This window comes from Hyaena hyaena, unplaced genomic scaffold, assembly GCF_003009895.1.
Source record: "Hyaena hyaena isolate Hyena2069 unplaced genomic scaffold, ASM300989v1 scaffold_1287, whole genome shotgun sequence".
NCBI classification, from domain to species: domain Eukaryota; kingdom Metazoa; phylum Chordata; class Mammalia; order Carnivora; family Hyaenidae; genus Hyaena; species Hyaena hyaena.
This window is the reverse complement of record NW_024081921.1, coordinates 158,408-182,518: the sequence shown is the minus strand read 5'-3', so window position 1 is coordinate 182,518 and position 24,111 is coordinate 158,408. Positions and strand designations below refer to the sequence as shown.

The 24,111-nt window shown below is 39.7% G+C and overlaps 1 protein-coding gene across 1 annotated transcript in view; it reads right to left on the bottom strand.

Annotated features, from left to right (window-relative positions):
- Positions 1-24,111, bottom strand: part of SLC9A4 (solute carrier family 9 member A4) — a 61,733-nt gene that overhangs the window by 22,672 nt on the left and 14,950 nt on the right. Inside the window, exons 3-7 of the mRNA XM_039223196.1 lie at positions 9,760-10,019; positions 8,416-8,633; positions 5,303-5,505; positions 4,390-4,476; positions 1,161-1,231 (exon numbers count right to left, since the gene is read on the bottom strand). Coding sequence (XP_039079127.1) covers positions 1,161-1,231; positions 4,390-4,476; positions 5,303-5,505; positions 8,416-8,633; positions 9,760-10,019 — 839 coding nt within the window. The remainder of the gene's footprint in view (positions 1-1,160; positions 1,232-4,389; positions 4,477-5,302; positions 5,506-8,415; positions 8,634-9,759; positions 10,020-24,111) is intronic.

The window sequence follows — 24,111 nt, the reverse complement described above, 5'->3', positions numbered from 1 at the left end:
CATTTGAACAACATGGATGGAGCCAGAGAGTATAATGCTAAGTAAAATAAAAAAGAGTAAGACAAATATCCTATGATTTCACTCATATGTGGAATTTAAGAAACAAAACAAGTGAGCAAAGAAATAAAAAGAGAAAGAGAGACAAACCAAGACACAGACTCTTAACTACAAAGAACAAACAGATGGTTACCAGAGGGGAGGTGGGGAAATGGGTGAAATTGGTGACAGTCATTAAAGAGGACACTTGTGATGAGCACAAGGTGCTCTATGGAAGTGTTGAATCACTATATTGTACACCTGAAACCAATAATAACACTGTATGTTAACTAACTGGAATTAAAATTTAAAAATAGATTAACTACACACACACAAAATAAATAAAAAATAAAATAAAATTTAAAAAGCCCGCCCCAAAGCTCCCAGTCTCTCATTTAGGTACCACTACTCCTTGACAGCCAGACTTTTCCAGATCTAGTTTCTCTTGGCATCACCAACATCAATATGTTGGCAATCCCTAGAGAGAAAACATCTACCATTCAGTTAATTCAACTACTGCTAGCTCCTATATTTGTTAAATATCTATTTTAACTTCCCAACTCTTATCTTCCTTATCCTGAGTGAAACTCTCCTCAAACCCACATAAGAAATATGCTGTAGACGAAATCCAGGGAGAGAATGTGTTCTGAAATGTGAGATGGTGGCAGAGAAGAGGAACTCTGACATTCTCACAGACTCATATGTAGAAAGGACCCTTGAAGGTCTTCCACTGCAACCTCCCTCCCCAGGGGAGGACTCTCCTCCCCAGGATCCTGATGATTCACCAAACTCCCTTTGTAGCCTTCAGAAGCCAGTCATTCCTTGACTGAGCTTCTCTTCTCATTGGGGCACTTCTCCTTGTTTTAAACTTAGATTCAACTTGTCTCATTTCAATCTGAAAGTTGTACTAGTTCTCTCTGACACAACCTAGGCTAAATCTATGGCCCTGAGAGTTTTCCAGTTTGCCAGCTGGGCATTTCCAGGGCTTCCTCCTGCCTCTTCTGTGCCATGGCTCCCAGGCCCTTTATATTCCTGGTCCCATTCCTCTGGATTCTGCTCGGTGTTCAGTGGAATATTTTGAATCTCCCCATGCCACAAATAATTCTTCCTGTTGGCCTCCTTACTTGTCTCTCACTTGATAGTGGCTCCATTGCCCACACACATCTTCAATTCCAGCTTTCAGGTGATCCATCAGCTGCCAAACCAAATACAGGAAAATGATTGCTAGTGAAACGTTAACTCTAAAAGACACACAAGGAAAGCTAATAGACTTTGGAAAACAAAGGAGGCTTTAATTTCCTGGAGCATAGCCTCTTTTCTATCACTCCATGTAGCTGAAACTTGTAGTGGCTTCCATAGTAAGTCAACTGAGTTTCATGATTCACAGATCCCATCTGTAAACTCCTTAATAATGTGCATAGCTTTCAGTGAAAACAGGATATCTGCCATTTGCTTTGAATAATAATTTTCTAGAATGATTTAGAAAATGTCTCATTACTGAAATCACATGAATATAATGACTAATTGTTCCTTTCAATTTCACCACAAACATCGTCAGTATCTAATTTATAGTTTCTGGAATATAATTCTACAGATATCCTATAATAATAATATATAACAACAAAATTTATCCATCTGCCTCAATTCTTATCTGATTATTTTTTCTCAGTATTTATATTTCACCATGCGAGCCAATTGTGCTAAATTTGCTTTACCCAAATTGCTTACAGAAATTTCATAAAAAGCATAATCTCTTCAAAATTTATGAATTAGTCTTCATAATTGAAATTGTAATCAATGAACTTTATGCTGAATTCTAAAATTTATTTTACAAAGTAGATTAAAACACTTAACTAATTCTGAAGTACTTAACTGACATACTTTCTACCAATAATTATGACTTTATTTGAGAAAAAATAAATAAGAAAGGAGTGACATATCTATGTTCTCTTGTATTAGGTATGTTATTTAATTTCTAAAAATAATGAACAGAGGGGATAAAGACAGAAACAAAAGTCTTCAATCAAGTTAAAGCATTTCTTACTTTATCAAGTTAAAGCATTTCTTACTTTAAAACACTCACTCCTACCCCTTTGTTGAATATTTTCAAATGGTCTTGAAAATTTTGCGTTTAGATTTGGATGATTTTGGCCCTAAAATTCAGGGCTGATTTTGAAAGACTTCATCAGTTTCTCCAGCATTAGAACCATGAACTTTCAGGGATAAAGGAAACCTAAAAATTATCGGGGCCAATAACTCCCTCAAAGCCCTACCTCCTGTACAGCAGCTATGCCAAAGGCTCCCAGTCATTGTCTGCACACATCCATTTCCCCTTGGGTTTAGGCCGTAGGAGAAGCTACTGCCAGAATGCTCTTCATTAACTGAGCTGAAGTCTCTTTCCTTCTGTCTTCCATGTAGTCGCCCTCCATTCTATTCCCTGGAGCCATACAAAATGGCATCCCTCCAATAGTGTGTTGAACTTAAACCAACAGGTAGAAACCATGTTCAACTTTGTTTTCATCTTTGTCAGGGCTGAATGTTTTCACTGAAAACTGCCACTAGGCTGTTCTTGCAGAAGTAACGGAAGCCTGTACCCCTTCCTAATTAAAACTTCAGAAAGAGCAGAGGACCCCATGTTCCACTGGAACAAGGATTTCAGAAGTAAATAGGACAATTCAGAATATTAGTCATAATGATAGTTTTTTGAGGTGTCTCATTGGCAAGGCTTATCCTCAAGTATTATTAACAGTAATATAGATGTTGGTGTAATGGTATTTAGTAGATATGATTAAAGTCCATAAATCAGTTGTATTGGAGTGAGGAAGACTATCCTAGATCTGAGTGGGCCTAATTTGATCAGTTCAAAGGCCCGAAGAGTAGAAGTGAAGCTTTCCTGGTGAAGAATATTCCATTCATGCAAAGCAGTTGTGGCTCATGCCTGAGAGTTCTGGTCTACCCTCCATGAAGGCTTGTCCTGCAGATTCTGGACTTACCTAGTGAGTCTTCACAATAAGTAAGCCAATTCCTTACAACAAAGTTCTTAATATCTATCTCTATCTCTATCTATCTATCTATCTATCTATCTATCTATCTATCTATCTCCTATTGGTTCTGCTTCCCTGTTGAACCCAAACAGAAACACTGCTTAGCTTGGACCCAAAGGGAGAAACAAAAGACAAAATGAAAGGGGGGTAGTTGGACCCCAAGATTCTGCAGGCAAGAAACAAGCCAATCAAAGGGATAAGCAGAAAACACAGGCTATCTTTTATAAAAAATGAAGGATGACTCAGAGGATGGAGCTGAGAACCCAGAGGTTGGAACTCCGATTGGACTTCAAATCTGGTGGAACACAGATTGTTCCCAGGCCTTGAAACCAAGTCACTTCCCCAGGTGGACTTGAAAATTTGAATATGACTCCTTTTCCCCTTCTATTTTCCCCTTTTTTGAAAAGGAATATCTATAGCCATTACCCTGTGAGTGCTCTACTAGTGTATTTTGGGAGCAGATAACTTGTTTCTTGAGTTCCACAGGTTCAGCATTAGAGAGGAGGTGTATTTCAGGATGGATTATACTCAGAGGATCACTCATGAGATTTGGGGCTTTTGAGCTGATAAAATTTAGATGAGATTTTGGTCTTTGAGCTGGCACTATAATGGGTTGAGACTCTGGAGATATCAGGATGGAGTTAATGTATTTTGCACGTGGAATAGATGTGAATCTTTGAGGGCCAGGGAGCAGACATGATAGGCAGAATAATGATCCCCAAAGATGTCATTTTCTAATCCCCAGAACCGTGAATATGTTAGTTTATATGCAAAGAAAAATTAAGATAGTAAGTGGACTTAGGGTTGCAACCTTAAGATAGAAAGAATATCCTAAATTATCCACATGGGACTAATATAATCACAAAAGTCTTTAATGTGGAAGTGGAAGGCAGAAAAGTCAGTATCAGAGTGATGCAGCATGAGAAAGACCTGACCTCCCATTGCTAGCTTTGAAGATCAAAGGGGTCCACTAGACAAGGAATGCTAGAAGCTTCTAGAAGCTGGAAGATGCAAGAAAACAGATTCTTCCCTAGAACCTCCAGAAAGACATGCAGCCCTGCAGCATCTTGATTTTAGCCTACTGAGACACATTTTGAACTTGTGATCTCCAGAACTATAAGATAATAACTGTGTTTTTTTAAGCCACTAAATTTGTGGTAATTTCCTACCAATCACAAACTAGTCCAATCAAGGAAAGAGACTATGTTCAGTGACATGTACACAACACCTCATCAAAGGTCTAGATTACTCCTACCAGTGGCAAATAGAGAGCATCCTATTACATTGTTAATCATGATAAAAAACTTACACGAATATGAAGCTCTTCATTAATGGATTCTTTTTTATTGGTCTTTTTAACATCCAGGTACCTGACCAGTGGACCAATTGTGATTCCCTAGATTGCAAATGGCAAAATAAATAATTTTATTGTAGTGAAGTTTCTCATTATAGAGAACAAATCTATTAGCAAAACTATTAGAGCTTCTAATTTTCATACCCTTGTCTAGATAAATTCTCTACTGTTTAATTTTTTTTTCCTTAAACAGTTTATTGTCAAGTTGCTTTACATATAACACCCAGTGCTCATCCCAACAAGTGCCCTCCCCCATGCCCATCACCCCTCTTCCCCTCTCCCTCACTCCCATCAGCCCTCAGTTTGTTCTCAGCATTCAAGAGTCTCTCATGGTTTGCCTCCCTCCTTCTTCCCAACTATTTTTCCCCTTCTTCTCCCGCATTACTTTAATTCTTATTTAGTTCTGATTTAATTCTTTCAAATTCTGCAATGAAAAAGGACATTGCTTTAAAATGGAAATTTAGTGACATCACTTAAAACAACCTCTCACTAGTTTACTCAGAGATAACTCCACCTAAAGTAAAAACTTGTACTATCTAGTCCTGGTTGGAATCTTGCAAAACACAGTAGTAACTATCATTTCCCTGTTACCCAGGACTATTTTGATTAATATGTCTTATTGATTAAAAAGTGACATATTTTAGAGGTTAAAGGATGAACACAAACATGATCTAGAAATATTTAGGAACTTAATTTCAGTGATTGAGTACATGTCAAAAAATTAGATAGAGTGTCCCTTTTGTGGGGCACTATACTGTTACTAATAGTAATTACTACTAGTAATATTATTACTAATACTATTAATACTAATTTAATACACAATCCTAAGAGAATCTACTTGTTTCAAATATGAAAGAAATCTACCAACCTGAATAAATACAGTAAAATATATAACTACAAGAGTAGCAGTGACAAACATTTTCTTCCTAGGAAAAAGAGACAGAGGAAGCAAAAATGCAAGTGAAAAACTTCCAGCTCCTCGGACACCACTGTAGAAAATTATGCACTGGTCCTTGATGGAGAAGGGGAAAGTCCGAAACTGGTTACTGACATAGAAGAGAGCAAATACGCCTAGAAAGGGGGAAATATATATTAGAGAAGAAGGTTATGAATGAGTCGGTATTCAGTACCAGTGAACCCAAGTCTTGTGCATGCGCCCACAAAACAAGGCAACCTAATTCCATCACACCCAATGCTGTCTATCCTAAACAGAATATCTTACTAAAAAGTTTCCACTTTTTGAGTAGTTGTGAACAATAGTGCTTTGGATTGTGATCTTCCTAGCCTGAATGCGTGTGTTTAAAGAAATAAAATCTTGATACTCTCTGATATAAGAAATGTCATATATTTTCTAATCAAAACTCATAGCTTCTGCTCTGCCTTTCAAAACTAGGTAAAGCCAGGGTATTGCTTTGGGGATAGAAACATTTTTATCATCTCATGTTTTCAATGAGTAACCAAAGGAGGTGTATAATTTTAAACATAAGAGGACTCTCTTAGTGATTGTGGTCTCTGCTGGGTAAGCAAAACTTTTGTGGTTGGTTTGGTTCTTCTTGAGGTTCAGTGCAAACAAGAAAGTTGGCAAAGGCTCAAAGGGGGGTTCTCACTGTCATTAAGTGGAAGGTGGAGGGTAGCAGTGCGTGTTTCAAACACAGAGGTGTTTTCTACCACACTGATTTTTCCATCCCCTCGTGGTCCACATGACCTAGCTTACCACTAACTCAGTGCTCCCTGGTGGGAAAGGTCCCTTCATTAAAGCTCTGGCTAAGAGGAGGTTTTACTGCAGAATAAAGCCCTCAGTATCTCCTATGACTTCTAATCACACATGCCTCACATCAGGAAAAACTTTTTAAAATTAAAAAATATTATTTATTATTTGAGTTAGAGAGAACATGAACAGGGGAGGGACAAAGGGGGAGAGAGAGACAGAGAGAGAACCCAAAGCAGCATCCTTGTTGTCAGCAAGGAGCCTGACAGGGACTCAATTTCATGCACCCTGAGATCATGACCAGAGCTAAAACTGAGAGTCAGATGCTTAACCAACTGAGCCACCCAGGTGCCCCACAGCAAGGAACCGATGACCAGCACATGGACAGTGTGCGAGAGAGTAAAATTTAACATTTTTCATTGTGTTTTGTTTGCCCTTGCTCCTCCACATACTTACTAGTCATGTTTCCTTGACTAAGGCTCTTAGCTTTTCATGTGCTTGGTCTCTTTAGCTGCTCAATGGAGCTAATGGTAGTATTCATCTCAGAAGGTAGATGGAAGGTTTAGATACAATTACTATCTATAAACAACAGAAAACAGGGACTTAACAATGTTCTAGGCCTTCATGAGTGTGAACTACTATTAGCCACAATGAGTCAGGCTGAGGTGCTGGGAGGGAGAACTGGGTTCTGACCGCTGGCTCTGTCCCTCACTGTGACCTGGTCAAATCAGCCATTCTCTCAGTGACTCTTCCATCAGCGAGAACATGAAGGAATTGGTTTGGATTGTCACCAAAGGCCAACAATGTTCAGGTCTCCAAAATATCAGTACTCTCTTAGATGGTTTACATTCCTGTTGGCTGGGCTGAAGCTTGGTGATGTTACTTCTCTTGACATTAGAGAATGTTAGAGTATTAGAACTGAAGGGAACCTAAGAAATTTGCTCATGCCTACCATTTTGTGGTTGAGGAAGAAGATTTTGAGCAGTTAAATGCCTTTCCAAAGTCAAATAGCTAGTTAGTAACAGTGCCATGATTTGATTTGAAATTACAAATATATAATTAAATAACATAGCTTCCTTAATTCTTTCTCCCCTGGAAACCTAACAGGCACATATATTCAGAGTAAGTTTTATGAATATTTTAATATTTCTGCATTCCTGTTATTTTCTAGATTCTAAAACCCACCTGGAATTAATTTAAAATTGGTATGTTGAAGGTAAGATCTCAGTCATTTCCCTTAATTTATACTTCATTATAATTTGTTTGAAAATATGGTCAACGTCAATTAAGAAAGTGCTTCTAATCCTGGTCAAAATCATTTTAAAATAAAACTGTTTCTAATCAAAAGGCAGCACATATAATGTGATTGAGTACTTAATGTTCTCACTACCCCCAGAAACATAAATGTACAAGAAAATAAGTGGCCATTAGTCAAGATATCTCATTTTGGGGGACACCTGGGTGGCTCAGTCAGTTAAGCATCTGACTTTGGCTCAGGTCATGATCTCATGGTTGATGAGTTCAAGCCCCAGATCAGGCTCCAAACTGACAGCCCAGAGCCTTCTTGGGATTCTCTCTCCCCCTCTCTCTCTGCCTCTTCTCCTCTCGTGCTTTCTCTCTTTCAAAATAAATAAATAAACTTTAAAAAAGATACCTTGTTTTTTAAAATGAAGCATATTTCATAGGGGTGATGCCAGTTACATGATAGAGTTGCCTTCATTAGTTAATAATAAGCACATTTAAAAATAAAGATTTTTTCCTGGTCCTTGGTTTTCTATACGTCAAACACAACCTCCAACCCAAACCACCTGTATTATTTAGGGAATGTTTCTTAACAGTATCTGCCTTACATAGAATACACTCAGTGAGATCTCACTTTTCCTGTAATAAAAGTGCAAATGCTCACAGTTTATAATCTGTATCTGATTTAAGGTGCAAGAGGGTAAAAATCGACAAAGAAGTGAAGAGCAAAGGATACATTCATTGGGTTATATTTAAATGTGTAGATGAGAAAGTTCTCTCCTCAAATAAGCAAGGAAACAAATTCCTTGCTCCAGCCTTGCTTCAGTGCACAACCTTATCAGCCGCTAATTGCTCTGAACTGATTGAGGGAGCAAACAGACAGCATTCCTGGTCACTACAAGGTGCCTATACTCCCCTAACAAGTAAAACCAGTTCGCTTCACCTCACTACTTAGGCTATTACACTGCAGAAAGGAATAAGAAAAATAAAATAGCAGGCAGGCACCCCTTGGGGGCCCTATTGTCTCTTACTAATGGCTCTCCAGATCTGGCAGAAGACCAGGGTGAAACAGATGAAGGCCCAGTTCCACTCATGGTTCTTTCCAATGGTGGACACGCCCATGAAGATGAAGATCAGGGTCTCACTGACGCTGCTCAGCATCTTCATGAAATACTTGATGGTCGTGTAGGACGTCTGGGACACATTTTCCTCTACATACTTTTTCATTGTTACCGCACAGGCAGTGATCCTGCAGAAGAAGAAGAGTCTCAGCAGCAGCCCCAAGATTTTTGCCCTCCACAAAAAACTCCCTACTGGTAATGCCAGAGATACACTCCCTGTTTTTATCCAGAGGGAGAGAGAGCATCTTCTCCATTCCCCTCTCTGGGTGTATTTTCCCCCACAAGGTTGTCTTTCTTACTCTTCTCTCTCCCCAAGGGGTTGTTCAAATGTGTTGGGGAAGGTGGACATGGCATGATGTCCTCACAAGAAAACAGCATCAAGCATGTACCAACCCAAAGCAGAACTGGTTCTGGAAAGAATAGTCCAGCAAGACTCTCATTTCCTTTTCCTGAGCAAGGTTTCTTACAATAATTTAATGAGAAATGGTTCATTAAAATGCTTTTGTTCGAGAGCCACTAGCAAGTCTAGGGTGGGCAGCAGTTGGGGGACAGGAGAGAAGAATGAACATTGCCTCATCGAAGTAGTTTTGATCACTTTTAAGGTGGGGCAATAGTGGGTATCTAGATTTTACACTATTATATTTAATTAAAATACATATTTCTATACAATAAAATTCAGTATTTTTGCCTGAGTAGCTGGGTATGAGGATAATGCCATAGAGGAAACAACATGACCAGATATAGCAAGCTAAGTTAAGAAGGCTCATTCCAAGATCTATGGAAAGATAAACATTTACAAATGTTTCCATTAGGAAAAACGAAATCTGGACTTCTGGTCTTATCCCATCTACCTAGTTTCATTCCACACTGATAAGTCCTGGAGCCATGGTGTGACTGAAGGGGAAGCGGAAGGCAGAGCTCAGGAATGACAGTCCTTCATGGCATGCTTCTCTTGACCCTTTAAAATAATGGATTTTTCAAGGGTGGGGGGGAATTATTATAATGAGACTTTAACCTTGAACTTCTAGTTCTTTCCTGCATCAGCTCTTCTGAGCCTTTTAAATTGACCTTATAACTGCTCTGCTCTGCTCAGGGAATTCAGGAAAAGAGCAAGTACAAATGCTGAGAGAACATATTTGGCAAAGGACCTGAATCAGATTTTACAAAAGTTAAAAAGAGCCTGAATCCACACAATGTGATCCTTAATTAATTCTCTTTTATTGCTCTGAGAGTTGATCCTCGGTTCATACTCACGCCAGGATGCCAGAGAGGTAGAGTGTCTCAGCGGCTAAGTAAGACAGATAGCTGAACATGAAGACGATGAGTGGTTCTATTGCAGAGATATTCTGAGTGAAACGTGTGATAAATGCAGAAATGAACCCAAAAATGACGCCAAAAAACACTCCCCCAACTCCCACAATAACGAATCGGGCACATCCAGCCAAAATGTCGACAGGCTCTATGTCTTCAAATTTATGCATCTTTGTGAAGGCAATTAATATATTGTATAAGACCTAGACAAAAAGAAAATTAAAGAAACAAATTAGAAATGAGAAATACTTGACACAGATTCTTAACTTCGTGTCTAGTTAAAGAACACACAGCAATGAGTTACACGACCATGAATATTAACAGGGCTAATACCTAACTTTTAAATATATTCCAAATAATTTAAATGTATTCGGTTACATTGGGTAATTGTCTAATACAGCTTCCAATCACTGAGCACCCACTCTGTGCCAGTCTCTTCGCTAAACACTCTGTGTTAATTACCAGCTTATTTCCTCCTGGCTCCGAATGCACCTTTCCATATGGACTCTATTACAAACAACCAAGTTCCTTCAGCAAAATTTCTTTCTGCTTTCAAGAGAGCACCGTATCACAGGTATTTCAGAGAGGGTGCTGAAGGGACACTGCGGGAGGAAGGAGCTTCCAGTAACTTCCGGTGGGAGGGGCAAGAGACAGTCATGTGACTGGAAGGACTTCCGGTGGGTCCTGCTGGGGCCAAAGGACACGGAAGTGGTTCTTATGTGACCTTACCCCGCTGGCCCTCCTGCAACGTGCCTGTGGTCAGGGGTCCACCTGAGCAGCCTTCTATCTGTAACCCCCCTCTGTGTCCCCTGCCCATAGAGCCTGCTCCTCTAATGTCCCTGTGCCACCTCCTGAGCACAGTTCCCACTGCATGCCCGGTGCCCCCAGCTGCTGATGCCTGTTCCCTGCCTGCCCTCCTGACAGTGACACATTGCTTGCCCAGCAGCTCCATACCACCTCCTCTGGCTACACCAGCCAGCTTCTCTCTGCCAGTGGCCCGTCCACACCTTCTCTAGTGAGACCTGAACGCCCTTCCACATCTGTCCTTTAGGGGCCGCATCCCTCAGTCCTAGCACACCAGGGCGTGTTCTCTTATATCTTACAGCTATTCCTTTATTAGAGTTAACAGTTTGATATTAAAATGTCTCTGTTTAACCTACTGTGCGGTTTTTATTTCTCAGTCAGACCTCACCTGCTCCACTTTCCATACACGGCATCTCCATTGAATCCTCCACAGGATTTGAGCCCCTGTGATACATGCTCCCAATTTGCCTGCTATTTCTCGTTTCAACATTTATTTGAAATTACAGTGACCTAAGAATCACCATTTCATGTACCTGACAGCCCAGAAGTGAGACCGAGCTTCTGAAAAGTGGCAGCTGCCACACAGTGAATGAGACACACAAAAGAGGTAAAGTAAGGTCACTGAAGAAAATGAAGTCCTTTGAGAATATCAGGCCCTGAAAAGTCCTGATAACCCACAGCACATACCTATACTAAGGGGGAAATATATATATATATATATATATATATATATATATATATATATTTATATATAGCAGGAGCAGAAGATATAACTCAAGGAAATAGGGTCAGTGATTACATTCTATGTGCAGAATCACAGGAGGGAGCAAACCCTCCAGAAGAGTTAGGTCTCTATCCTATTCGTTTCTGTTCACACTCTGTTCTCGCCTTACCTCTGGAATGATCCCCGACTCTGCAACCTGCAAGACTTGCCCAGGCCTGAGCCTCCCTCTTGACTCTGACTTGTCCATCCCCAATTCGTCTGTCCTTGCTGAAACACTCTGTGTTCTTCAGGGTTCCTGGACAGCGTTTGGACACTGGCTTTGGCTTCACCCACGGGGCTTACCAGAACTACTGGCTGCTTTGTGTACACGCTGAGCCCTTGCCCGTGGTCTTCAACCTTGCCCAGCCCTTTTCCCAGTCCGGACCCTTCCAGGTCTGCTCTGTGCAGGGGCTCTCTGCCCGCCCCCACCATGACATCACCTTTATGATAAAAGATTATTGTTTTCTGACAGAGATGGGCAATAAAGAAGTCTAGGCTGGGTTCTTGTTAGGGTCACAATCATAAGCCATCAAGGTACATTTAAAGCAAAGCCCCGTTTCATCTTACTTGCATTTTTTTCTAAAGAGTGCCTCACATTGGTTGGGGTGAGGTCCTTCTCCAGCAGCAGCAGCAGAACAAGCAGCTGAACTACAACGAGTATCTCTGTCCACGGGTACCCTAGAGTCACCGCATAAACTGCTAAACCCCTCCTCTGTTCCCACGCATCCTCCTTGTTCCCACGCATGCTCGCTCTCTCTCAAAATAAACAAACATTTTTAAAAAAGTGTGTGGTGTGTAGACAGAATTCTTCTCCAGAGTCCAGTTGCTAATAAGTAATTTCTCCTACTTTTATACTTAAGTCTATTTTCTGAGATAGGAGGTAGGGGCTGGGATAGGAACCAGTGACCCCTGGGGCAGGGTGGGTCCTTGTGCCCCTATCATGTCCTTTCCTGCGTGTCTATAAAATGCACCATTGTCCTACATCTCAAATGATGAATTGGTGTTCTCTAAGAAGAATTTAATTATTCCATTCTTTCAAGTTTTATATATTTAGCTGATTACTGTTGTAACTTTGGGCCTCCACAGAACACCACACAATCTGCTTATGCTATAACCAGCACTTAAATACCGTTCTCTGAATCCTGCCCACCCTCCCCCCTTTCAGCCCCCCCACCACCACCACGCAGGTGCACCTCTTACGGTCAAGCGTGGAGAAATTCCTTCCCACAATGATACCTTGGATCTGGCTTCCTGCCTACTTCTCTTAGAAATCCATTCTATTCTTTCTTAATCTGGTTTGGATCCTTGGGTCCCAAATATAGCTGCTCACTGGGAAAATGCTCTTGCCTGGCTCTACTTTTTCCCTACAGAATCTCTGGACTTGAATTTCCTTTCCCAATCACACACTGTATATTACCTTCTTTAAGAGAAGGGGGATTTGCTACAAGATATTGCAGGAGTGGTGACTTTTCACGTTTAGCATTTGTATATTAAGTTATGAAGAAGGAGAGTTAAACAGAAAAATTCAATTCAAAAGATAATAAATGGGGAAAACCCGCAAGTGTTTCTCTGTTTTTCTGTAAATTTGTTAGTTGAGAGCTGAATGTCATTTGTTGTTTTGGAGTTTTCCTAATAATGGGTCTTAAAATATGATGTTACTTCTGTGTATAAGGAATTCTCATGCATTTACAGTATGCCATTTTACAGCCTCCAATTTTGTTCCATTTAATCTTCCCTTAAAGGTCCTTTTGGACTTTTTTTTTTTTTTTTTGACTCTTTTATACTGCCCTGATGTTACGGAAATGACAATGTGTTGTGTGGTTTCCTGCTCCTTCGTGGCCCTCACAGCTGTGAGCACTTACCTTTAAATAGAAATTTCAGCCTCGACATCCTCTAGCCCTGGAAACAATAATACCTTTAATAAGGAGAATTTCAAGAAGAAAGCAATCTTATCCAGTACAGAATGGCTTTTGGCTTTGTGAGTGGGCAGAAAGAACAGTCCTTAAAGTAGCTCCGTGGTCACTAATCCTCATATAGGGTTCTGGATATAGCACTAACGGACCTTGTTGAATGGAGAGAAAGGACATGAGGAGGGTGTGCAGTGGCCACTCTGCTCATAGGCTCACAGATACCTCCCCTCCCGGGTACAGCTTTGACACATCCCCCTCAGTAAGAGTTTCCTAGAGTGGCTATACTAGAATACCACAAACTTGGGTGGCTTACATCAACAGAAACTTATTCTGTTGAATAAGATTAACTGTCCTGGAGGCCGAAAGTCTGCAATCAAGGTGTTGACAGGGCTCTAGGAGAGGATGTTTCTTTGCTTCTTCTTGGTTTCTGGTGGGCTGTTGGCAAGCCTTGGTGTTCCTTGACATGTGGACACATCATTCTGGTCCCTGCCGTTTTCTCTCTATGGCCTTCCCTCCTCTTCCATGCCTTCACCTTGCCTTCTTACAAGGAGACTTGTAAGGAGTCATTGGACTTAGAGCCCAACTTACTCCAGTGTGAGCTCATCCTAACTGATTATATCTGCAAAGAACCATTTCCAAATAGAATCCCATCCTGAGGTTCTGGATGGGACATGAATTTTGGGGGGACACAATTCAATCCAGTACAGCTTCTATAAGCAAAATGACCTTATCGTGAAATTAACTTGTATTATGGACTAGCAGATTTTTCATTTTAAGTCTCTCAGGGTACAACTTCATTTTGAATTTCATAAAGTCCTAATCCGTGGATTGTCCTCTAAACAGATCCACTCTATTTCTTTAGAGAGATTAGGACACACATTTTCAGGGTCTGGATTAGTTCCTGCCTTTTAACGTAATTAGTAGCTAGTAACTAAGCAAGTAACAAGCTTGCTTTGATAAGGACATGTGGACAGAAGATTGTAAACAGGTTTGCTTCCTCTCCCCAAGAGATGTTTCTAGTGCATCATGTGGTAGAAAGAGAAGATGGGGGAGGCGAAAAAGAAGAAACAAAAATCTTGGTGTAAATTGGCTAAAGCGAGGACACACACATCCACACTCACACCCACACACCCACTATGAGTGCTGTACATTTCTGCAATAAGGGAAGCAATTGCCTTAAAAAGAGAGAAGGAGAGGATTGCTCAAATTTCAGACCAGATTTGCTTAAGAATATACATGCTTCTGGGGCACCTGGGTAGTGCAGTCAGTTAAGCATCTGACTCTTGATCTCAGCTCAGGTCACTGATGGTGCAGAGCCTGCTTGGGATTCTGTCTCTCCTTCTCTCTGTCCCTCCCCTGCTTGTATACATTCACTCTCTCTCTGTGTCTCAAGATAAATAAATAAACTTAAAAAAAAGAATAAGCATGCTGATGTGCAAAAATTTTAGAAAATATAAAAATTCAGAGGAAAACCTGCACAAACTGAGTCCTCCCCAGAGAAAGTCACTCTAAATATTATATATAGATATTGTAGTATATATGTAAATATTTATGTAAATATATATATAAATACATATGTAAGTGTGTAAATATTATACACACACACATATATATCCTATCTAATCCTGCTTGTCTAGTTGTCTGTCTATCTATCTATCATCTATCTATCTATCTATCTATCTATCTATCTATCTATCTATCTATCTAATCTATCCACCCAACCATCCATCAGTCCATCTACCCACTCATCCATCCATCCATCCATCCATCCATCCATCCATCCTCCATCTATCTGCCTGACATCTACCATCTACCTCCCTATCTTTGGCAGTCAGGACCCCTCAGGTCTCCGACTGCAGGGAATGAAACTGAGCAACCAGCCACTGTATCTTGATTCCCACCATTGCCCTTAGCCAAGGACCTGGTGTGGCGTGTGGCAGGGCACTGAGGCAGACCTAATCTTGGGAGGTGCAAGATTTCTCTGATGGGTGTTCTTAGCCCTGAAGACTCCCACCGGGCTTGATAAACTCTCTCAGAAATACAGCTGGACATTCCCATCCAGTGTCCCAGGGTCACTCTGAACAGTGGTCTGAGGCTCCTCATTTCTCCAAGCTCCCTCCCCATCTTCTCTTATAGGAGTTTCCCCTATAAATCTTTCATGCATCTAATGCCCTTTGAATGTCTGGGACATGGCTGACCTGGACAATATCTAGTGATCTGTTTGTGTAACAACCATATTTTTACAAAAACAGTTATAACATTGGTCTCCATTTAAGCAAAGTAAAGCCCGGTTCCAAGAACAATCTTGGCTGAGTGAAAGAAAATTGGGACTTAAATTCTTAAAATGAATGCAAAAGAAGCTTAGTGGTTGTATCCCAACTCAGTGGGTTTATTTAGTCCAATTTTACCTTCCGTTTGAACTTGGAGCAACCCACGTGCAGGTCCTAGAAGCTCTGCATGCTACACTTGGGAGATGGGCTCACGTCCCACGAAGGGAAGCCAAGATGAGAAGGCAGACAATCCGCAAGGCCCCAAAGAGGCAGGTTTGAATGAGTGTTAGTGGGACTTGCGAGTTGATTTGACTCTCAAATCCAGAGGAAACACGGGGGATAGATTAAGACTCGAAGATTTGCATGTTGTTGCCACAAACAAAACTCCTCTGCAGAGCTCTCCAGGTTATAAGTAGCTACCATGTCTGTTGCAAGGGCCCGGGAAAGTCAGTTGGACCAGCCCTGTCTCTGGATACCAGGATGCCAGCCAGAAAGATGCCACGGTAGTTTCAGAAGCTAAAGTAGTACATATAATTTACGAAGACTACATTTACAGACACGATCCATATGACTACATGAAAAACAATTCTTATCTTTCAAATTACACGGCTCTGGATGTCATTACAGTTGTAAAAGATTTTCTTTGGACTCATTTCAGTCACAATCGTGTGTGTATTTTTCACATATTGGAGAGGAAGTTTCAGCCAATGCTAAATCTTGAACATGCCCATGGCCTTCATGGAAACAAGATTAGATTTACCCTCTTCACTCAGGGTGGAGATGCAATATTGTGATATAACAGGAATAGAAATATATTTATATATATAGTTTTTGTCCCCAATACCTGGCACAGACTTCCTAAAAAATCTTGCCATTTTCTGAGTGAGCTGAACATCCTTTGTTATTCATAGTGGACCATTTTCAACCACACCTGAGTTTATGCTAATGAAGTAACTCTTGCCTGGGTCTGATAGGTTCTGGAGGTGGCCTAGTTGCCAGAAGAAACAGCCAAGTGTTTGAAAGCTGTACCTTTCATCTCTACCCCATGACCTACAGGGAGAGGAGAGGGGCTGGTGATGAAGTTCAATAACCAATGGCCAATGATCGAATCAATCATGCCTATGTAACGGAGCCTCCAGGAAAACCCTAAACAGCCAGGGTCACAAAACATCCAGGTTGGTACTGGGAGGGTGGCATGCCTGGGGAGGACATGGCAACTCTGCACCCCTCCCCCCATGCTTTATGCCTCTCTTCCTCTCCTTCTCTGCCTCTCTATGACTCTCCCTGACTTACAGCCTTTATAATTAACTGGTAACCAAAAGTAAACTGTTTTCCTGAGTTCTGTGAGCTATTCTAGAAAATTACCAAACCTGAGGGGAGGGTTGCGGGAACCCCCAATTTTACAGCCAGTCAATCAGAAGGATGGGTGGCGCAGACTTGTAATTGATGTCTATAATGGGGACAGACATCAATTAGGGGGCTGTTATATGGGACTGAGCCCTTAATCTGTAGGGTCTGTGTTAATTCAGAATTAGTGTCAGAATTGAATTAAATTGTAGAAAACCAGGTTGGTGTCTGGAGACTTGGAGCATTGGCTAGAATAGGGAAATGCACCCATACATTTGGTGTCAGAAATGATGTTGTAAAATGAAACAGTTCAGAAATGGTGGCTCAGGAAATAGTCCTTTTGTGTTACCTTTAAGGAGTTCACCAACCCTCCCAAGGCCATAATTATGACAACCCTTTAACAAATATCACTTCAAAAATTTGCAAAACCCTTTCAACATACAAAATAATGGCTAAAGGCATGAGCCCACCAACCAAGGCTTAGCAGAGATGGAGAACTATTATCAAATGTGCTAATGTTTTTTTCTCTTTGTCAAATTTAATGAGGAATAATCTGTGTATGGTAAGTTTCATCTAAAATGAATGAATCCTGACCACTACATATGCCTATAAAATCACCACTGCAGTGAAGAAATGGGAGCAATTCCACGAACCCAGAGAGGTTCTTTATTACTCTTTTAAAGGCCATCCCTCCTTCTATCCCTGACCTGAAACCACTGATATATTATTGCCATTATAGATTAATTTGTATTTTATATAAATTGAAAAATAAAGTATGGTCTCTTGTGTGACTGGCTTCTTTAACTCAGTAAAATATTTTGGGGAGTTACCCATGTTACAGTTTCGGGGGCTCATTCCTTCTTAGTACTGAAAAGTATTCCATTATATGGTTACAATACATTTTGTTTGTCCATTCACCTGTTGAAGGACATTTGTTCCCCCCTTCTACCGCCACTAGTTCCTACTATTGGAATATATATTGCTGCTATGAACATTTACATACAAGTCTTTTGTGTTGACTTACGTTTTCATTTCTCTTGGATACATACCTAGGAATGGAATGACTAGGTAGTGTGGTCCATGCCAGTTACAATTTTAAGAAACTACTTAGTCCACACAGCCTGCTATAACAGAATATCATAACCCGGGTGGCTTATAAACAATAGAAATTTGTTTCTCACAGTTCTGGAGAAACTGATGAGTCCAAGATCAAGGCCCTGGTATCTTGCAAGAGCCCGTTTCCTAGTTCTTACACAGTTTTTTCCCCTCTGTGTCCTCACATGGCAGAAAGGGCAAGTTAGCTCTCTGCTGTCTCTCTTTTTTTTTTAATAAATTTTTTTTAATGTTTTTTATTTATTTCTAGGAGAGAGGGGGGGGGAGGAGACAGCGTGAGCAAGGGAGGGTCAGAGAGAGAGGGAGTCACAGACTGAAACAGGCTCCAGGCTCTGAGCTGGCAGTCAGCACAGAGCCCGACGCGGGGCCCAAACCCACGAACCGCGAGATCATGACCTAAGCGAAAGTCGGACGCTTAACCGACTGAGCCACCCAGGCGCCCCAGCTCTCTGTTGTCTCTTGTTAAAGGGCATTAACCCCATTCATGAGAACTCCACACTCATGACCTTATCAGTTTCCAAAGGTCCCACTTCCTAATACTATCAAATGGAGAATTCGATTTCAACATAGGAATGTGGTGAGGGGAATGAACATTCGGTCTAGAGCAACTGCCAAATTCTCTTTCAAAGTCATTGGATGATTTACCATTCCCACCAGAAATGTATGAGATTTCCAGTTTTCCCATATGCTTGTCAACACTCGATACTGTCAGTCTTTATAATTCTAGACGCTCTAAGGGATGTGTAGTAGCATTTCATTGTGATTTTAATTTGCATTTTTCTGGTTATGAAAGATGTTGAACAAATTTTCATGTACTTACTGACCACTTATAGTTCATATTTTATGATATATTTTTTTCAAATCTTTTACCATTTTCAAGTCATTTAGATTCTTATTATTGAGTTATAAAATTTTCTATCCTGGATGTAAGTCTTTTCTGAGATATGTGCATAGTGAACACTGTCTTCTATTCTGTGGCTTACTTTTTTGTTTACTGAACTGTGTATTTTGCATAGCAATTTTTTTTCTTTTGAGAAAATCCAATTTATGACCTTTTCTCTTCTGTTACTTCTGGTTTTTCTATGTCTACTCCAAGATTATGAAGATTTTTTTTCTTCCAGGACATTTATAATTTCAACTTTTGCATTTAGTCTATGATACAATTTGTGCTAATTTTTGAATTCAGTTTGAGGTACAGGGTACTTTTCATATTTTTCCACATGGATGCCCATAGTATCAGCACAATGTCTTTCCTTTCCACTGGTTCCTTTGCCAAAAGTCAGTTGACCATATATGTGCAGGTCTATTTCTGGACTCTCTATTTTCCTCAATGATGTCATATTTATCGTTTGCTCAATATTGTGATTTTATTGCTTTATTATTATTGTGGCATTATAGTAAATCTTCAAATAAGTTTTTTGTCTTTATTCTTTTTTAAAGATTGCTTTGTGCATTTACTATCATTTGAACTTTCAGTCAGATTTTAAGAGCAGCTTATCAATTTCTACAAAAAAATTCTGGGATTTTGATTGGGATTTTGTTGAATTTACAGGTTAATTAAGAGAAAGCTGTCCTCCCTAACAATATTGAATATTCCATTAACCAATATGATATTATTTAGGTTTTCTAAATCATGTCAACAATGTTCTATAATATTCAGTGAAAATTTCTTGTCTTGCACATCTTTGTTGAATTTGCTTTTAAGAATTTTCATTTTGACAGTACTCATAAATGGGATTTTGAAATTTCCTTTTGCTACTATCATTTAAAGTCATTTGCCACTACTATACTAAAGCGCTTTGACTTTTGTACATTAGTGCTATGTCCTATGACTTTGCTAAATTTACCTATTAGTTCTAGTAGTTGCTTTCATTTTGAAGATTTTCTACATAAGCCAGCATGTCTTCCACAAATAGAGGAATAGTAGTATTCCACAAGTACTACTTCCTTGGTGATTTGTCTTAATGCTTTTTATTTGTTGCCTAAGTGTTGAGAGTGACTACCCTTAAGTATGATGTTGGCTCTGGTTTTTCATAAGAATTCTTTGTCAGATTGAAGAAGTTACTTACCCTTTCTATCTTGCTAGGAGTTTCTTATCATAAATGGGTATTGAAATTTTTTTCAGTGGTTTTCTGCATCTAATGATAGAATCACTAATCCTGTCTACAGTGTGGATTACATTGGTAGACTTTTTTCCAATATTAAAATTGCATTTCTCGTCTGGTGTATTTTGTTGTCTGGATTTATTATTCTTGTTAATATATTGCTGAATTTGATTTGCTAATGTTTTCCTTAAGTATTTTTGAACTATATTCATGATGGATATTGGTGTGCAGTTTTCTTTCTCTGCATTATCTTTGCCTGGTTTTGGTATTAGGGTACAGGTGGTCTCACAATGTGAGTTAGGAAGTGATCACTCCTTGTGATATCTATTTTAGCTGATATTAATATAACCACACCAACATTCTTCTGCTTACTATTCGTGTGGCACATCTTTCATTCATCTACTTTCAACTTCTTTGCATCTTTATAATTATGTTGTGTTTCTTATAAATAGAATATATTTGAATCTTGCTTTATAATGAATTCTGGTAATCTTGTTTTTTAACTGGTGCATTGGTCCATTAATATTTAATGTAATTATTGTGATGAGAGGAAAAACTCTCTAAAAGCCTGATATACAAAGGAGGCCATGTTAGAGTTCTTTCTAATTCATGTAAACATGACTGTGCATAAACTTTGCTCAAACCAAAAGCCTGATTTATGGCTGGCCATACCTGCACTGTATACTTGCTTTGTGAATGAGTAGCCTAAAGGAAAATCATCTTGTCTTGAGATATCAGTCAATGCTCTTACTCCCTGCATTCCTTTATGATAAAATGTGTAATTCCCACTTTCATGTTAATCTGTAATCTTTTGAGCTTTTACAAGATGTAAAAAAGTACATAACCCTGCCAAAACGGTTCATTATCCAGAATATTTTCTTCCCTGTGAAGAGCGTGCTTCCTGAGCAGCTGTCCTAACTTGGGCTCAAATAAAATTCTCTTTCTTTTAGAGATTCTAAAAGATTCATTCATTTTGCATCCACTATTGTTATGCTTATATTTAAATCAACCACTTTATTACTTATTTTCTCCTTTCTTCCTGTGTTTCCCCTTTCCTGCATTCATTTTGATTATTTGAATATTTTCTAGAATTCTATTTTAGTTTTCTTATTGTCCATACCTCTTTGCATTATGTTTACTGGGACACTACAATATAAATTTTTCACATTTTTACAGGATGCTTTGCGTTAACATTATACCACTTCACATAAAATACAGAAATCTTATACCATGTAAGTCTATTAAATGTCCTGACTTCTAACCATCCTTGAAAAAGAAAGTGAGAAAGCTATTTGTTTCCACAATAAATCTCCAGATTCCTCTGATGCTGATAGCTGAGGCCTTAATGACCAGTTATTGCATATTTTGTGGCTATGAACCATCTTGGACAAGAGAGCCATATTCCCCACCATGCTTATGGCTCCTTGTAAGGGTAACTTCTACCACATTGCACCTGAGGAAGGGGTAGCTTCATGAGACTTTCAGCATGGGACTCCCCATTCAATGTGTCTTTGCCTGGCCAAGTTTTGAGTCTGAATGAGTTGGGGGAAGAAGTGATTTATATCCTTTATGAGATGGGGCACTTGCTTGTCGAGATGAGATTCCATAAATCTTTTTACCCTCTGGTGCAGTGACCGGCAATGCTCAATATGGTGCTTGCTCCATAAGCCCAGGGTCTTGAGTAACCATGATGCACAGAGCCTTCTGCCCGCCAGTGAGAGAGATGTAGCATAAACCGGAAATACCTCTGTTGTTTTAGGCCAACAGAGGTTTAGAAGGATGCTTAGTACCACAGCATAACCTGGCCCTTCCTGACTACCAGAGAAGATCTATGAACTCTTGCTTCTGTTAAAATGAAACACAAATGGAAACCAGACTTGAAAATTCCCCAAGCAGACAAAACCAGTCAGTCGTACAAGCAACACTTAATTTAGCTTATTTTATAAGACAAGCCCGGCTAGCCCGACCTGAGCCCTGTTTTGTCTATGCCTCTGAAAATCATTAGCAAAATTTAAATAATTCCCTAAAATTGATATGAAGTAACCACTAATCAATTTCCTTTCATTTAAGAAAATTCTAATACTGTAACCAATCACTATAAAGAACAGTCTCAGCCTTTACTCTATATAAGCTGCTTTCTAACAATATACTTATGATCTTCATTCCATGGTTTGGTTTGAGTGCTCCTGGTTTGTGAACTGTCTTTTTGGGTCTATGCACAATATGACTTTACTAATTGTTACTTCAGCTATCCTTTGGTTTGACTTCTGATTTTTCCCTCAACTTTTCATGCTCCTGAAATCCTTGAAATCAACTTGGGGTTTTTTTTGGCTTTTATGAGACCTGGTTGCAAAGCAACCAAATTTATATGTTGAAGTCTTAACTTCCATACTGCAGAATGTGACTAGATAGGAGATAGGGTCTGTAATGAGCTAATTAAGTTAAAATGAGATCTTAAGGGTGGGGTTCTAATCCAGTAGGACTGCTGTCCTTATAAGGAGAGGAAGGGACACCAAGAGGGTGCACAGAGGAAAGACCACCGAAGACAGCAATATGGCGGCCAGCTGCTAGACAGGAGGAGAGGTCTCACCACAAACTAGCCCTGCTGCACCTTGACCCCGGACTTCTCCAGAACTGTAAGGAAATACATTTCTGTTGTTTAAGTCTCCCAGTTAGTGCTATTTGTTATGGCAGTCCTACTGGACGAATATGGGATCCATGTCTTCCTGATTGCGTTGTGTGTCTTTTTAATTCATCCTCATTATTTGAGCTTACTGCAAACTCAGTTTCTTAAAAACAAAAAGCCTTACTAATCACTGACTTTATACACATGTAAAAAGCACAGAACGTTCAGAACTGCAACGCAGTACAGTAAAAATGATCCTTACTATAGGTCATCTACTGGAAAGCTGGGGAGAATATCATAAGGAAATGTTTCCATCGACCTTACAGGAAATTAAATAACAAATCCAGTGAATTTTCTATTTTGTTTGAAGGGCCACGGGCACATTAAACTCTATCATAGAGCATTTCCTTGACAACCACTTGCTCTGACTGGCAAAGGAAATCAACTAAGAAAACCAGCAATTACCTAGCAGGCACTGCATAATGATATAAAAGACAGAAAGGAGGAAGCTTTAACCTCACTCCTGAAGAAAAGAAAGAGAATCTGCAACCCAGGCCAGGAGATTTAACATGAGATTTACCAATTCATTGTCCCTGAATATTTGTTGCTTAGAACCTCAGAGAACAGAGACCCCGAAGATGACCTGAACAGACGTTAGAAAATTTAATAAAGAGAAGTACAAGTGGCAGGATTTTATTGATTTAGGGTACAGCAAAGAAGTTTCTTTAAGAAACTCATCTTCCATTAAAAAGGCTTGAAAATCATAAAAGAGAGGACTACCTGATTCCAAAGCTACAATTACCATTACCACCTACCTGCTCATGGCTTCCAAGAGTGCACCACTGTTAGATCCTTGCTTCAAGTTCAAGACTCCTATTTCGAAAACTATTAAAAAATTATTTTCAATGGTTTCTATGTATCTCAAATTCAGAAGCTCAAAACCAAGTTAACAGTAATTACTCAGGCCCCAGCAATACCTGCTCCTCACCCATAATACCATCGAAGGAAAGCCCCAGCCTGTCACCCCTGAGTCTATGTCATCTTGGTCCCTCTCACCCTCCCATCAACTTACAGCAAATGCCCACAGGACTTTCTTTCACCAGCATGGCAGGAAAAGTCATTGAAAGGCTATTTAACCTCAAAACTTTTTTTGACTATAAAAGCAAACATCAACCTGGCCCAGTAGACATAAATTCACTGAAGACTAGCTTGGAGAAACTGAACTTTTCAGAAACTGAAAAATGGTTGCTCAATAATATTTTTTTATGAATGAATGAATGATGAATAAATGAATGATTCGGATTTAGGGGAACTCTGGGTCAATCAAATAAGACTGAACCTATATCTTTAAAGTAAA